Source organism: Ascaphus truei, chromosome 2 (assembly GCF_040206685.1).
Source record: "Ascaphus truei isolate aAscTru1 chromosome 2, aAscTru1.hap1, whole genome shotgun sequence".
Lineage (NCBI taxonomy): Eukaryota > Metazoa > Chordata > Amphibia > Anura > Ascaphidae > Ascaphus > Ascaphus truei.
Genome location: NC_134484.1, coordinates 346,708,624 through 346,723,324, shown reverse-complemented (window position 1 = coordinate 346,723,324; position 14,701 = coordinate 346,708,624). Strand labels below are relative to the sequence as shown.

The 14,701-nt window shown below is 40.4% G+C and overlaps 1 protein-coding gene across 3 annotated transcripts in view; it reads right to left on the bottom strand.

Annotated features, from left to right (window-relative positions):
• The window catches only part of PALS2 (protein associated with LIN7 2, MAGUK p55 family member), a 208,588-nt gene that overhangs the window by 90,347 nt on the left and 103,540 nt on the right, over nt 1–14,701 (bottom strand). For all 3 annotated transcript variants that reach the window (XM_075586787.1, XM_075586786.1, XM_075586788.1), the window contains one exon: nt 4,389–4,541. In XM_075586787.1, coding sequence (XP_075442902.1) covers nt 4,389–4,541 — 153 coding nt within the window. The remainder of the gene's footprint in view (nt 1–4,388; nt 4,542–14,701) is intronic.

The following is a 14,701-nucleotide window of genomic DNA, read 5'->3' as shown; positions in this document are numbered from 1 at the left end:
CTGCTCACACTGACACACACTGCACAGACACTGCACACACTGATACACTGCTCATTGCTCACACTGACACACACTGCACACTGCTCACACTGACACACACTGCACACACACTGCTCACACTGACACACACTGCACACTGCTCATTGCTCACACTGCACACACTGACACACACTGCACAGACACTGCTCATTGCTCACACTGCACACACTGCTCATTGCTCACACTGACACACACTGCACACTGCTCACACTGACACACACTGCACACTGCACACACACTGCTCAGACTGACACACACTGACACACACTGCACAGACACTGCTCATTGCTCACACTTACTGCACACAGCTCTCACAATACACTCACATGTCAGCAGCCCACCCCCCCCTCTCACATGTCAGCAGCCCACCCCCCCTCTCACATGTCAGCAGCCCACCCCACCCCCCCTCTCACATGTCAGCAGCCCACCCCACCCCCCCTCTCACATGTCAGCAGCCCACCCCACCCCCCCTCTCACATGTCAGCAGCCCACCCCACCCCCCCTCTCACATGTCAGCAGCCCACCCCACCCCCCCTCTCACATGTCAGCAGCCCACCAGCCCGTTTTTCACATGTCAGCAGTCCACCAGCCCGTTTTTCACATGTCAGCAGCCCACCAGCCCGGTGGAGGTTGGAATAATGACATCACCCGCAGGGGGCGGAGAGCGGACGGCTTGATTGACAAGAAGAGGGCTGTGGGCGGGGCGATTGAATGAGGCCAGGCAGTAAGAGTGCCCGGATGTGGGATGCTTGTTCTGCAGTCATTGGTGCCATATAGGAGGAGGTAAGTGGGCGTGGCTTGCATCCTTTACCCCCCTTTGTCTCTATGGCAACTCCTCCTGCCCGGGTGATTTGCAGTGCAGGGTGGGCGGAGGTGAGTCAGAGCCGGGCGTGGTGGACCCGGCCGGGGAGGGGGAGCCTCGCGCTCCGGGACCCTCTCCCAGCCTCTCCTCCCCACCCCTCTCCCTCCTTCCCGCCGCTCACCAGGACTCAGTGACCGGAGCTGCAGCTAACCCAAGTCCCGCAGGCTGTGCGAGGTGCTGGTATCTGTCACACCCTCCCTGACCCCGCACAGCGGCTCTGATGCTGGGCGTAGCGGTGATGACGAACAGGTAGGGGACCCTGCATTAAAGCCTGAGAGAGATTAGTGTCTCCTCACCCTGCCCACCCCTTCTCACCATCACACACACACACACACACACACACACACACACACACACACACACTCACACACACTCACACACACTCACACACACTCACACACACTCACACTCACACACTCTGTCTCTCTCTCTCTCACACACACACGCACGCACACACACACACGCTGGGAGGACACAGACACGTGCAAAACCAGGGGGCTGAGAGGGAGGACGGATGAATCGCTGCCATTTAAAAAAAAAAATTATTTATTTATTTATTTAACTTCCTTCCCTCCTCACACCCGATCAGGAGCGCGGCGGCCATTTTTTTTTTTTTAATTAGCGCGACCCCGTTACTAACGCGGTGGACTCGGGGTGGACCCCGAGCACCGCGTTATAACGGGGTTTAGCTGTATATATATATACATAAAGCAACTGTAAATATTCCTGTATATTCATTTGCATGTCTTAGACAGGTCTGCAACCCTGTCTTTCACCATTATCACCGAGAAAACAGCACTTCCACTGCAGCAAGGGATTCTTGAGCCAACCTCACACTGATGATACCCATCAAGGTTGAAACATGTCTGTGAGTGGGTTAACTGACTTTGCATCTCCCAAGTCCTTGCTTAAAAGCTGTGTTTAAAGCAGCATGCATTGACTAAGGGTTGCTCATGTAATGTGAGCATGAGATAAAAAGTGGCACTGTGTGCTCATTTGCATGTCATTTCCCAGAATCCCTTGCTGCAGTGGAAGTGCTGTTTGCTGGGTGATAATGGTGAAAGACAGGGTTGCAGACCTGTCTAAGACATGCAAATGAATATACAGGAATATTTACAGTTGCTTTATGCTTTACCGTGGAGGGTTTTAGTCACTTTTTTTACCCACCATAACCTTAATAGTCGTGTGTATATATATATATATATATATATATATATATATATATATATATATATATATATATATATATATATATATACAAAAAAGGAGAAACCAAGAAGTAGCGCCTATTCATTACTAATGAAAAAATAGGGGAATGGGGGGGAGGGGGTAATATAATGTTCTGACACTGAAGACAGAAACAGGCATCTCACAACCCTGACCGAATCGTTCAGACAGAAGGGATACAAACCAAAGACTATTGCCAAAACTATTACATCTGCACTAAAAACCCCACGGGAACACCTGCTACAATACAGACAGAAAGAACCTACCACACGCATACCACTAGTGACCCCATGCAACCCTACCCTAGAGGGTATACGAAAAATAATCAAAGATCTGCAACCCATGCTGACAGGGGATGCGACATTAAAAGAAATCTTTCCCAAACCTCCCATTCTTGCATTCCGGCAACCACCAAACCTCAAACAGAAATTAGTCAGCAGAAAACTTCACAACGATTTTAAAGACATGGATAATGGCACAAAACCGTGCAGCAACAAACGCTGCAAACTCTGCAAACATATTTGCCAAGATCCCACAGCCAGTCACAACCATAGAACATTCAATGTTAAAGGATCATACAGCTGCACATCCAGGAATATAGTGTATATGATTCAGTGCAACAAATGTGACCAAGGTTGCTACATTGGGGAAACCAGCCAAAAACTACAAGGAAGAATGAATATGCACAGACACACTATACTCCATCACGAAGAAGGAAGATACTGCTCACCTGTGGGACATCACTTCTCACAACCAGATCATTTCATAAATGATTTAAAAATCAAAATCCTCAATGGAATGTTTAAAAGCACCCAAGAACGGAAAACATTTGAACTCAGAATGATAAGCCTCTTTGACACCAAAACCAAAGGACTTAATACGGACATGGGTTTTCTCACACCCTATCAAAATTGTTTGTAATTATCCTGCTTGCCTCAATTCTTATCCACACTTTCTCTCCCCCCCAGCATCCCTTCCCCTCCCCACCTTTCTTTGACACTGTCCCCTAGCTTCAAACACTTAACACCCTACCTTATCTACAGTAAATATCTGTTGTTTTTTTCCCTCTCTACACTCTTTTAGCCATTGAATCCTTTGAATATCAGTATTGCTTGACCTGAAGAAGAGAGGATAACTCTCGAAAGCTTGTCCTATGACATAAATTGTTAGTCCAATAAAAAAGGTATCACCTAATACTGAAGAACTCATTTATTCTGATATATATATATATATGAAAAATGTGGTCTTGGAAAAAGGGCATTGCTTGTTTACCTGCAAGGAACAAAGTCATGCGTTTTTCCCCCAGCTGATTATGTGCGGTATTTGTAGTTTATTTATTTTTTATTGTTTAATGAACTTGATGACACTCATAAAGGTATCACTCCAAAAATCTTGCACACCTTTCATACTTTGAAATCCGGACTGCTTTGCCATTGGAATGTGGTAGAGTTGCATATTCTGAGTGTTTAACATAAACTGGTGTTTTAAATTATGTTTACACCCTCGTTAAAGCGCTCTTAAACTTGATTGCACATTATGTAATTATGAGAACCTGCCACAAAAAAAGTGACACTTCTTTTGTGGACAGTCTTTGAATAATATATGATGGAAACGGGAATAAATTCGACTTGACAGCAGAAGTACCATCTACGTCTACTTAAATATGTGACTGTTTGGCAGATCTGTAGAGCATATGCCAACAGGGATTCTAAAGATCTAGAGTTGTGTAAAAAGCACTGATGAATCAGAAGTTGGAAACTAAAATCATCATTTTCAAATTTTTAACGAATATTACATTGCTTTACAATTTGGTACACTGTGGTTTGGGAGGTCATTTGCTTCTAGGATTTAAAGATTGTTATACATAAATATTGGATAAACAAGTATTCAGAATAATTTTACATACAGTATATTTCCCTATAATCTAATCATGTATATTTTTCTCAAGTAGGAATTGATTAAACATGGTAGGTAGAGCTATTTAGCAAAAACACAATTCACACCAATATTTTGTACTGCAAACAAACAAACACACACACACACACACACACACACACACACACACACACACACGAAAACATCATGCAAGGATACTTGACAATCCAAAAAGAACAAATGTTCTAAAACAAACTCTATGAACAACCTTTAGTTTATTCTATTCCTAGATCATTTTCCGAACATAACAGGTTATATCTGCCTCCAGTTTTATCATTGTACTTTCTGGTTTCTGTAAATCTTGTCACTCTACAATTCCACATACCTGAAAATGGGGTTCCTTAAGTATGCCAACTAACTCTGCAACGTTCTTATCTTCATTTATTAAAGGACAGATATCTTCAAGAATTTCATTTACTAGTTCCACGTTATTTTCACTAACTGCTTCTAGCTTAGTATCTTCAAGACGTTCGTGGGCCTGAAAAAAAAACAAAAATGAAAAATAGTATTACATTAAAGAAAGCATGTCATTTTGCAAAAATGGTCCGAGCTGATGTTATCCAATGAATAAAGAAAGAAGAAGCCCATCGAGCAGAGAATAAACCAAACTTCCATACGTTGTAAAACTTCCATGATTTAAAAAAAAAAAAAAAAAAGAAGAAGAAAACCGCTCCCACTGTAGGACTAGGGTAGGCAACTCCAGTCCTCAATGGCCACCAGCAGGTCAGGTTTTCAGGATATCTCTGCTTCAGCACAGGTGGCTCAGTTGAACACTGAGCCACTGATTGAGCCTCCTGTGCTGAAGCAGGGATATCCTGAAAATATGACCTGTTGGTGGCCCTTGAGGACTGGAGTTGCCCACCCCTGGACTATGACATTGAGCTACAATATGAATATTGGAGCTTTATATGTTTGAGGTAGAAAGCAGAAGTTTTCCTATTGAAAATTCCTGTATGAGATATTTAGTTACTAACTAGGATTGTGTCACATTTTGCAGAGGATTAACTTACTTGAAATTTACAGTGGCAGTACTACTGTACCTATAACCTAAGGAACATGCAGTCCTCTCCCCTACAGTGGTAGCCTCTGGATTACATAAGACTATTAGTCATAAGACTATTTTGAATGGTGCCAGGGCAATAGACAAGGCATCCAAGAGGCCTATGTAGGTTAGGCACCCGACCTCTGGATAGAGGAGACGTTACTTGTTATTACACAGTTTTATTGCAGGTAAACCATGAAAACATTTTCCACAAATTATGTCTGTTTCTCCACACATTCGGAATCAAGTTATTGAATCATGTTGTACACTACAGTTAAGCTTGTGCTGGGCAGACACAAAGGAGTAACCCTTTATGCCCATTTTCACGTTAATGGCATTACAGGCTGAATTATAGAATGGAATAGTGCTTAAATGTGTAATGTCTAAATGTTTTGCTAATTGTTTAATTTGCATTGGAACTGTGGATCAAACAGTGACTGTTTTTATGAAGCGCTGAGGGTGAGGAGGTGATTTGAGCACTACAGCTACTTGGAGGAAGTCCACAGAGCGATCCGGAGTGGCAGAGTACAACTGCAGCGGAGAGGGAACTAATAACGGCCAGGAGATCCACAACGGTGCCTGCACTACAGCAGAGAAGGCACAGATCAGCTGCTGGGGCAGGAACCCGGAAGTACCCGCCACACAAGGAGCTGCAGACAGGCTGCTACAGTATACAGCATCAGGCAGCAGACGGACGCCGGTGGACCCAGCAGATAGAGATAAGAGCTGAATATCACCCCTTTGTTCATTTAAGGCGCTTAAAGAACGGAGGAATCCGTGAGTTTCATTTCACAAGATTGTGTTGTACGTTTTATTAAATTTTAAAAATATATTGCACTATTGACATTGCTCTCTGTATCCCACTTTCATGAGGTTACTCCTTCAACATTGGAATACATCCCATCTTCAAAAGAGGAACTTCTTCCTTCTCAGAAACATCAATAGGGCACTGAGTTCAATTATTAGATCACAATTGTGCATTACCATGCACTGTATGAAGGGTTAAGGTGGAAATCCAAACCCCATACACTTAGGGCTATCAGCTAAACCTTTACCAACGGTTTATGTCACAATATACAGGCATACCATGCATTAACGTACGCAATGGGACCGGAGCATGTATGTAAAGCGAAAATGTACTTAAAGTGAAGCACTACCTTTTTTCCACTTATAGATGCATGTACTGTACTGCAATCGTCATATACACGCATAACTGATGTAAATAACGCATTTGTAACCGGCTCTATAGTCTCCCCGCTTGCGCACAGCTTTGGGAAAGGTAGGGAGCAGGTATTGCTGTTCAGGACGTACTGACAGGCGCATGCGCGAGCTGCCGTTTGCCTATTGGGCGATATGTCCTTACTCGCGAGTGTACTTAAAGTGAGTGTTCTAAAACCGGGGTATGCCTGTATGGTGTCATTAACAATGTTTGACTGACTTATGTCCATCATCCACTATGTATACCCTTGTAAAATTCATTGGGAAATCTATCCACGGAAATGTTATTGAATAATTATACTGTATGACACTATACACTGTTTTTCTTCTATTTTCAATTTTTGCACTGAGCACTGAATAAAGCAAGAACAGCGCTGAGGAGGACAATTTTTCTGTCAAGTTTTTTTTAAATATGTCACAGTCATTCAGATTTTACTTATTTTTTAAAGTTAGCTACAATTGGGTCATTTTGGTCACTACACCTTTAGTAGAAAACAAACATTTCAATTGCGGCCATAGGGAATATCTAATGCCACGATAATAGATAATGTTAAATACTTTAATACCCAGTCACATAATAAAACACTGGTTGGAAAGCACCTAGATTTCTCAATACCCCTTTAACAGTGTGTATACATTAAAATGAAAAAGAACTTAAAGACAAAAGGGATAATTGTATATTGTCCAATTTGGCCGTTCATGCTGATTTTTGGCCAAAAATACCCATTGACTTCCATGGGTACTCGTCTGAGTACAGCCACTTTGGACAATAAAGAATACGACCTTAAGATGGTAATGCAATACAGTATGCTCTAAAGTGGCTGACCGCACATTGAAATCTGAAAACTCCCATTCAAGCCAATGGGAGTTTTCCAAACGGCTGCTTAAATTACCTTCTTTATCAGAGTTGTTTAGGATACTTGTGTCAGCAAAAATAAGTAGTCTGTCACGTACGGCACCCTGCTAGCATGTGACCTGCATATGGGCCAAGGGTTAGTACTCATGCCCGCAAGCTTTCCCACTTTTCACCTCTGCAAAAGTCTGACAATATCTCCTCTACAGGATCAAGAATCAATACACAACCCGCAAGCTGCCCCACCCTTCACCTCCGCAAAGGTCCCTCAAATGAGTTGCATCTCTCCTCAATCCGTCCCAATATACCACCACCACGAACAACACACAAGTGAGCACGTGACTTAGATATGCAACCAGGGTTAATACACACGGCTACTCTAGCCACCCCATCTTTCTCCGCCTCCAGGAACCAGTGAGCTAATATTAACCCCTATTCAATTGCAAATCATATCTATCCACTGCCACCACCTGAGGGAATGCAAATATGATAAAAGATATCAGACTAATATTTGCCAGGGCCTCAGGTCTCTGTTTATCATAGAAAAAAATATGCACTTTAACACACCAAAGTCAGTTGTAGCAACGTGTCCGAATGCGTAAATTATTCTCTCCAGGTGCGTGCACCAGTTCATTCAGAGCCCAAAACAACAGATACTTTATCCTATATCTATACTTACTTATTGATCCAGAGGAAGGCAAACAAAAAACACCAGATATCCAATGATATCTCATAAGGGGAAAATAAATTCCTTCCTGACTCCAAGAATTAGCAATGGGATTAATCCCTGGATCAACATCCTTCCCATGTATACTTATTTGATATATCCCTGTATACCTTTCCTTTCTAAATAGATGTCCAACCTTTTTTTGAACAAATCTATTGTATCTGCCATCACAGTCTCCATGGGTAATGAATTCCACATTTTAACTGCCCTTACTGTAAAGAACCCTTTCCTTTGTTGCTTTCTTGATTTGATACCTTCTGTAGCCATACCCCTGGCCATCCATACACCCCCTGCCAAGAACTGCTTTGAAGCTCAGCTGTAAAAAAAAAACATGTTTACAGAGAATTGTCACAGGGGCTATATTTTATACCCAAGTCTCCACACACTGCCCTTATCTCGACTATCAGCCATATACACGATAGGCACCCAACTTCAATCAAGCCTCTTTGAATCTAAGCACAAAGCTGGAAAAAGTCCTGACATGTTACAACTCCAACAGCTGTTATTTTAAAATAAAACTCCAATCCCATTAACCCCTTAAGTACCTGAGGGATTAAAATACCCAATCTCTCATGACATTATCATGATATAGTCATACAGGGCAAAGCTTTCAGTTCAGTAAGCATCAAATAACGTAATACGTTCATGGCAAAACATTCAAATTATTTTTTATCCACAGAAAGCATTTTCAGGCATTGCTCCATAGTATCCTCTGTAGATCTGGCTGCTGGCTAAACTGTCTGTTATTCTCTCTTTTCCCCCCTCCCCTCAAGCAAACTGCCATATGAGGTTTCAAAAGTTATTCCCACATAGTGAATACTAAGTAACTGCATGTGTATAGCAAAGCCCAAAACTCTCATCTTCCATTAATGAGTAGTCAAGTGTATACTGCTGACTATATGTAAAACGTTGGTTGTCTAAAGTAGGGGAGAGATTGGTTCATGCAATTATTTCAGTCTTAAACTTTCTATTTAGAAAACTTGTGTTTCAGAACCATTAAACATCACTGATAATGTTACAATACGCTTCAATTGTATTTATTTCAGAAATGTTAAATTGAAGTCAACTGATTAGTCTCGGATTAGGATCGCAACTAATCAATTGACTGCAGGCACATTGTCAGTGTATTTTCTAATATTCTCCAAGGAAAGTCCTAACAATGCTTAAGCTTTTGTTTTCATTTTGATTTGTTCTACTTCATTGCTTGAAAGTTATTTATTCCACAACAATATTCAAAAGTAAATACTCATGTATTGCAGAAAGTTATCATGATAATATTTATACTTTTGATTTTCATTCATTGCATATTTTTTGATAAATACAACTCAGTTGATTAATTCTGTAACAATTAATCTACCCAATTTCATAGGTTTAACTTTGAGCTGCAATATCTTCCCCATTTGATCAGTTGAGCAATTATTTTGTAACTGGTTAATGTCCGCCAGCTTCTATTAAGCAATGCCCATCAAGGATTCTTTTGGGAGAATATGAGAGTTTAATAAGCTAAAGGTTATTGTTTTCCCCTGAAGCACTTTCTCCCTATGGTTGTAGATATTTCTTTTTGTTGATGTATACAAAGCATTTTCATGGTCTTGGGTGTAATTAATTCATTAGCAGCTACACTACATTTGCTGCACATTCTATGTTTTTAGTTAACTTTTTATTAAATGAACTTCAAGCTTATAGGTACTGCATGTATGCACAATTTTAGTTATATACAGTAGCACCAACAACATAGCCTATTGTTTACAAATGGATACAGGGAAATATAATACAAAAAGTGCAACAAAGAGAACAGCAGACCATAGGTAAGGCAATCCCCTACCTAGGGAGCTTACAATGTAAGTAGTATATTGGGAGACAGTAGCAGAAGGAGAAAGTGCACTGAAACATTGTAGATGATACAGAATTTGATGAGAAACCAGGAAAGGGATTTAAGCAGGAGATGAGACACTGCTCTGGGGGGAAAAAGGTTAGGGTTCTAGCTTCAGCATTTTGGATAGATTTCAAGGGAGAAAGTTGTAAAGCAGGAAGGCCTGTTTGTAGTAGGTTACAATAAGGGTACGCATGATAATTTTAGCAGTAGAGTGACAGAGATAAAACAAATTACACAAGAAACAGAATACTCTTTCAACATTTATTTATCCACAAATGATTCAACATTCCATATCCGTGTGTGAAAAGTTTGTGAACTTTTAGATTCAGTATCTGGTGGCACCCCCTTAAAGCAGCAATAACTTCAACTAAGCGCTTCCTGTAACTGTTGGTCAGTCTCTCACATATCGGTTTTGAGGAATTTAGGCCCATTACTCCTTACAGAACTGCTTCAACTCAGTGACATTTGAGGGCTTCCTTGCATGGACAGCTCGCTTCAGGTCCTGTCACACCATTTAGATGGAGTGTAGGTCCGGACTTTGACAAGGCCATTCTAAAACGCACAATTTCTTCTTCTGCAGCCATTTTTTTGTAGATCTGCTTCTATGTTTAGGATCATTGTTTTTTCTGCATGACCCACTTTCACTTCAGCTTCAGCTCACGGACGGATGGCCGGACATTCTCCTCTAGAATCTTCTGATACAATGTAGAATTCATTGGTCCTAAGACAGCAAAGAAACCTCAAACCATCACACTCACACCTCCATGCTTGATGGTTGGGATGAGGTTCTTCTGTTCGAAAGCAGTGTTTGTTTTTCACCAAACATAATGTTTCTCATTCATGCAAAAAAGTTTTACCTTTGAATCATCTGTCCAGGGCACATTGTTCCAGAAGTTTTGTGGATCATCTATGTGCTCTTTGACGAACTTCATATGGGCATGTTCTTCCATTAACACCATTCATTGGTCCATTTTTTTTCTTATAGTTGACTCATGAACACAAACATTAGCCAAGGTGAGACTGGCATGCAGATCCTTGGATGTTACTCTGGGGGTTCTTAGAAATGGGTTGTAACCCTTTTTTAGACTGATGAGCATCGATAACTGCTTTCTAAGGTCCTCAGAGATTTCTATTGATCGTGGCATTACGTGTTTCTACACACCTGTATGGTGAAGACCAAATTCCCAACGTTTCTGATCTTTATAAAGGGTGGGTCCTTCCAAACTTACACCTAAATATCTACCTAATTATTTAAACACCTTATTCTACTTATCGACTTTAATTTAACTGATAACACCAGGGTTTCACTTACTTTTACACATACAATGACTCTTAATTATTAATTGTTTGTCTAATTCATACATCATTTTGTTTCAAAAGACATGGAATTGGTTAATATAACCCCAATTGGATATTTAAGAAAAGACTGGTTTTGATTAAAAAAGGTTATCACAGAAAAACTATGGAATTTCGGTAATTATCATTGGGGTTCACAAACTTTCTCGTCACTGTATATTTTCCAGTTTATAAGAAACTCGTATATATTACCTCGCAAACAGATGTGAAACATCCATTGTTCGTGGAATTTGTATTTTACTTCCTTTTCTAATTTATCACGCTTAGGGGCCTATGTATTACGAGTTATATATGCTCAATTGACCATTTGCGATTTATAGTAGCATTTTATCGTTTATGCATTGTAACATTCCTACAGTACTTTCACTCCATGTACATTAGATGCATCCATTTGTGTTTTCATGATGTTCAGCTTTATATTAGTCATTAATTTACTTGATACATATGGTTTGCTTTCAAATAACTATTGACGTGTTTTATATGTTGTAGCAAAGCGTCAATGACGGAAGTGGTTTGTTATATACTATATAGGAGTTTCATAGCTTTATCTACAATAATTAGTACATTGAGATATACGTGGTAAGCAATGCAAATTTTATACAGAACAAAAATTAACGTTACTTAAAGTAGCTAAAACATGCAGCTAATAACATCATGTGTTGAGATGCCCAAATCCTTTTCGAACCGGGCAAAATGTAGGTGGGTTTTAAAAACAGGGTGCACTTCTGTGATAACCACTATGATTTAGGAGGGCGAAAGTAATTTAACCTCTGAAATACTACAGCTACATCTTCAAATTGTTTAAAATTGGCACTTGAGCCCAGTTTGGCCCGTTTTGTTCCCAAACCATTTTTTAACCAGGCTAAATACAAGTGGGTTTATGTACGGGCTGTGGATAACCACTGACATAGGTGACCCAAAGTCATTTAACACTTCAAACACTGCAGCTACTTGCTCAAATTGTAAAACAATAATGGCACGTGTCCAGTTTTGCATGTTTTGATGCAGATATTAGTTTTGGGCTAGCTAAGTGCAACTAGGTTTGACAGACATTCCTTTTTTGTGGATTGTCCCTTGAAATAGGCGGCCCAAATTAATGTAACCTTTGCAATACTGCAACTACTTATTCCAATTAGGTAATATTGCTACCATGCCCAGTTTACCACCTGTTTTGATGCCCAAATCCTTTTAGACCAAATGGGGTTTTATGTAAGTGACACCACTGTGTGACAAAAACACGGTGAAATAGATGGGCCAAAAGTTATAATCTACTTATTCAAATTGGTAAATATTGGTGCCAATGTCCAGTTTGGCATCTGTTTTGATGCACCAATTATTTTGGGGCCAGGTCAAATACAAGTGGGTTTTATGTAAGGCCCCCCTTCTGTGGATAGCCACTGTGAAATATGTGGTCCAAAGTAATGTAACCCTTGAAAACTCTACAGCTACTTATTCAATTTGTTATGATTTGGCACCCATGCTCAGTTTGATGCCTGTGTTGATGCCCAAATACCTTTTGGGCCAGGCTAAATACAAATTAGTTTTATGTAAGGGACCCCACCCTGTGGCAAAACACTGTGAAATTGGTGGCTCAAAGTCATTTACCCCTCCAAATACTGCAGCTACTGATTCAAATTGGTAAATATTGGCAGCAATGCCGATTGTGACACCTGTCTTGATGCCCAAATCCCTTTTGAGCCAGGCTAAATACAATGTGGTTTATGTAAGGGGCCACACCCACTGACAAAGCACAGTGTAATGCTATAGGTGGCCCAAAAAATAACTTTTTCAAGAACAAGAAGCTGGAGCACGAATGCTAACTTCAGCCTTGTTTCATCTCATTATAAAGTACATTTTCATTCTTGCTAATGAAGATCAACTTTTCTCTTTAATTTCTCTAAGGATTTACATGTATCATCAGATGTATTATTGGCCACAGCTTTAATGATGTAGGGTATGTAGAGAATTCTACAAAGTATCTTGCAGATTAAATGGTTATCATATAATCATTTTACATGAGCTTTTGACTATCCTCTGTACAGTTTCATCAAGCTTGCAGCAAATAGCAGTTACTGAGAAGTATTTATCAAAGAGAATGATCTTTACAGTGTTTGAATATAAATCTGATGCCAAGTAACAAGTGGTAATTTAAAACGTACGAATTAAACAGCATACAGTATTTGCCAAAGTTCGAGAGATAAACAATTTCTTCTTTTTTTCCCCCCCCAAATATTTTTATTAGGCAGTTATAGAATATACATACAAGTAACAATATACACAGCCTAATACAAAAAAAACATTTTTGTTTTTTTTGGGGGGGGTGGGGGGGAAAGTAGCAAAAACAGTTGCCATAAAGTGAAGGCCGTCCGAAAAAGGGAAAGGCCAGAGAGAAAGGAAGAAAGGGAGAAAAGAGGGGGAGGGGGGGGGGGGGGGAAGGGGTACCTACCCCGGTCACCGAGGGTCCACCTTTAACGGTCTTTCAATAAGTACAGAATATCATGAACTTCCTTTTCCCAGTGTTCTATTTTCCAAACCATAATGTGGGGGTTTGGACTCACCCTACAAAGTTATCAAAGGTTCCCAGATGCTATAGAAAGCTGTTGTATTTTGCTTAAGCAACGCTTTCTGCATAAGCATCACCTCGTTGATTCTTTTTTTTATCATTCCTTAGGAGGGGGAGGATAATTTCTTCCAGGAGGCCGCTATCTCACATCTCGCCGCTGTGAGAATGAAAGAGATTAATTTCCTCACTGGATGGTCAATTTCTTTCATTAGCCTGGCAAGTAGGTAGGTCAGTGGATCAAAAGGTATATCGAGATTAGTAACCTCTTTTAATAAAATTTGAACCATATCCCAATATTTCTTAATTTCTGGGCATGACCACCACATGTGGGCCATGTCTCCCTTTTGTCCACAGCCTCTCCAACAGAGATCAGATATCAGAGGATAGATTTGCTTTAGTCTCACTAGGGTAAGATACCAGTAAAATAGTATTTTATAAATATTTTCTTTGGTTGTGGTACATATGGAAGTTCCTGAGGCTGCTTTCCAAATATCATCCCAATCCTCTCTGTCGATATTTATATTCAAATCCGCAGCCCATTTGAGAATATAATCATGTATTGGAGGGTCCGCTGATATCTCCAATTCAGTGTAAATTTTTGATATTAGAACTTTTTAGTAAGAGCTGTCTTTGCATAGTCTCTCGAACTTGGTGAGAGGGGGAAATTCTGGATTCGGGGATATTTTTTGGGTGAAGTGTCTAATTTGGAGATATTTAAATGTATCCAATTGTGGCATTTCATATTTAGCACGTAAATCTTGGTAGCTCAAGAGCTTCCCTAGGCTCAATATGTCTCCGATCGTCCTGATCCCTTTCAGTTTAAATTGGTCATTTAATTTGGGGGTACATCCGGGAGGAAATTTAGGATTATTGAAAATTGGCGTGAGTTGCGAGCTGGTAGAAGTGAGTCTAAATCAAGTCTTAGCTTTCAACCAGACCTCCCATGTGTGTTTCCTTGCCCCCAACTTAAATTTATACAGTACAAGTGCATATCTCCTCTGTC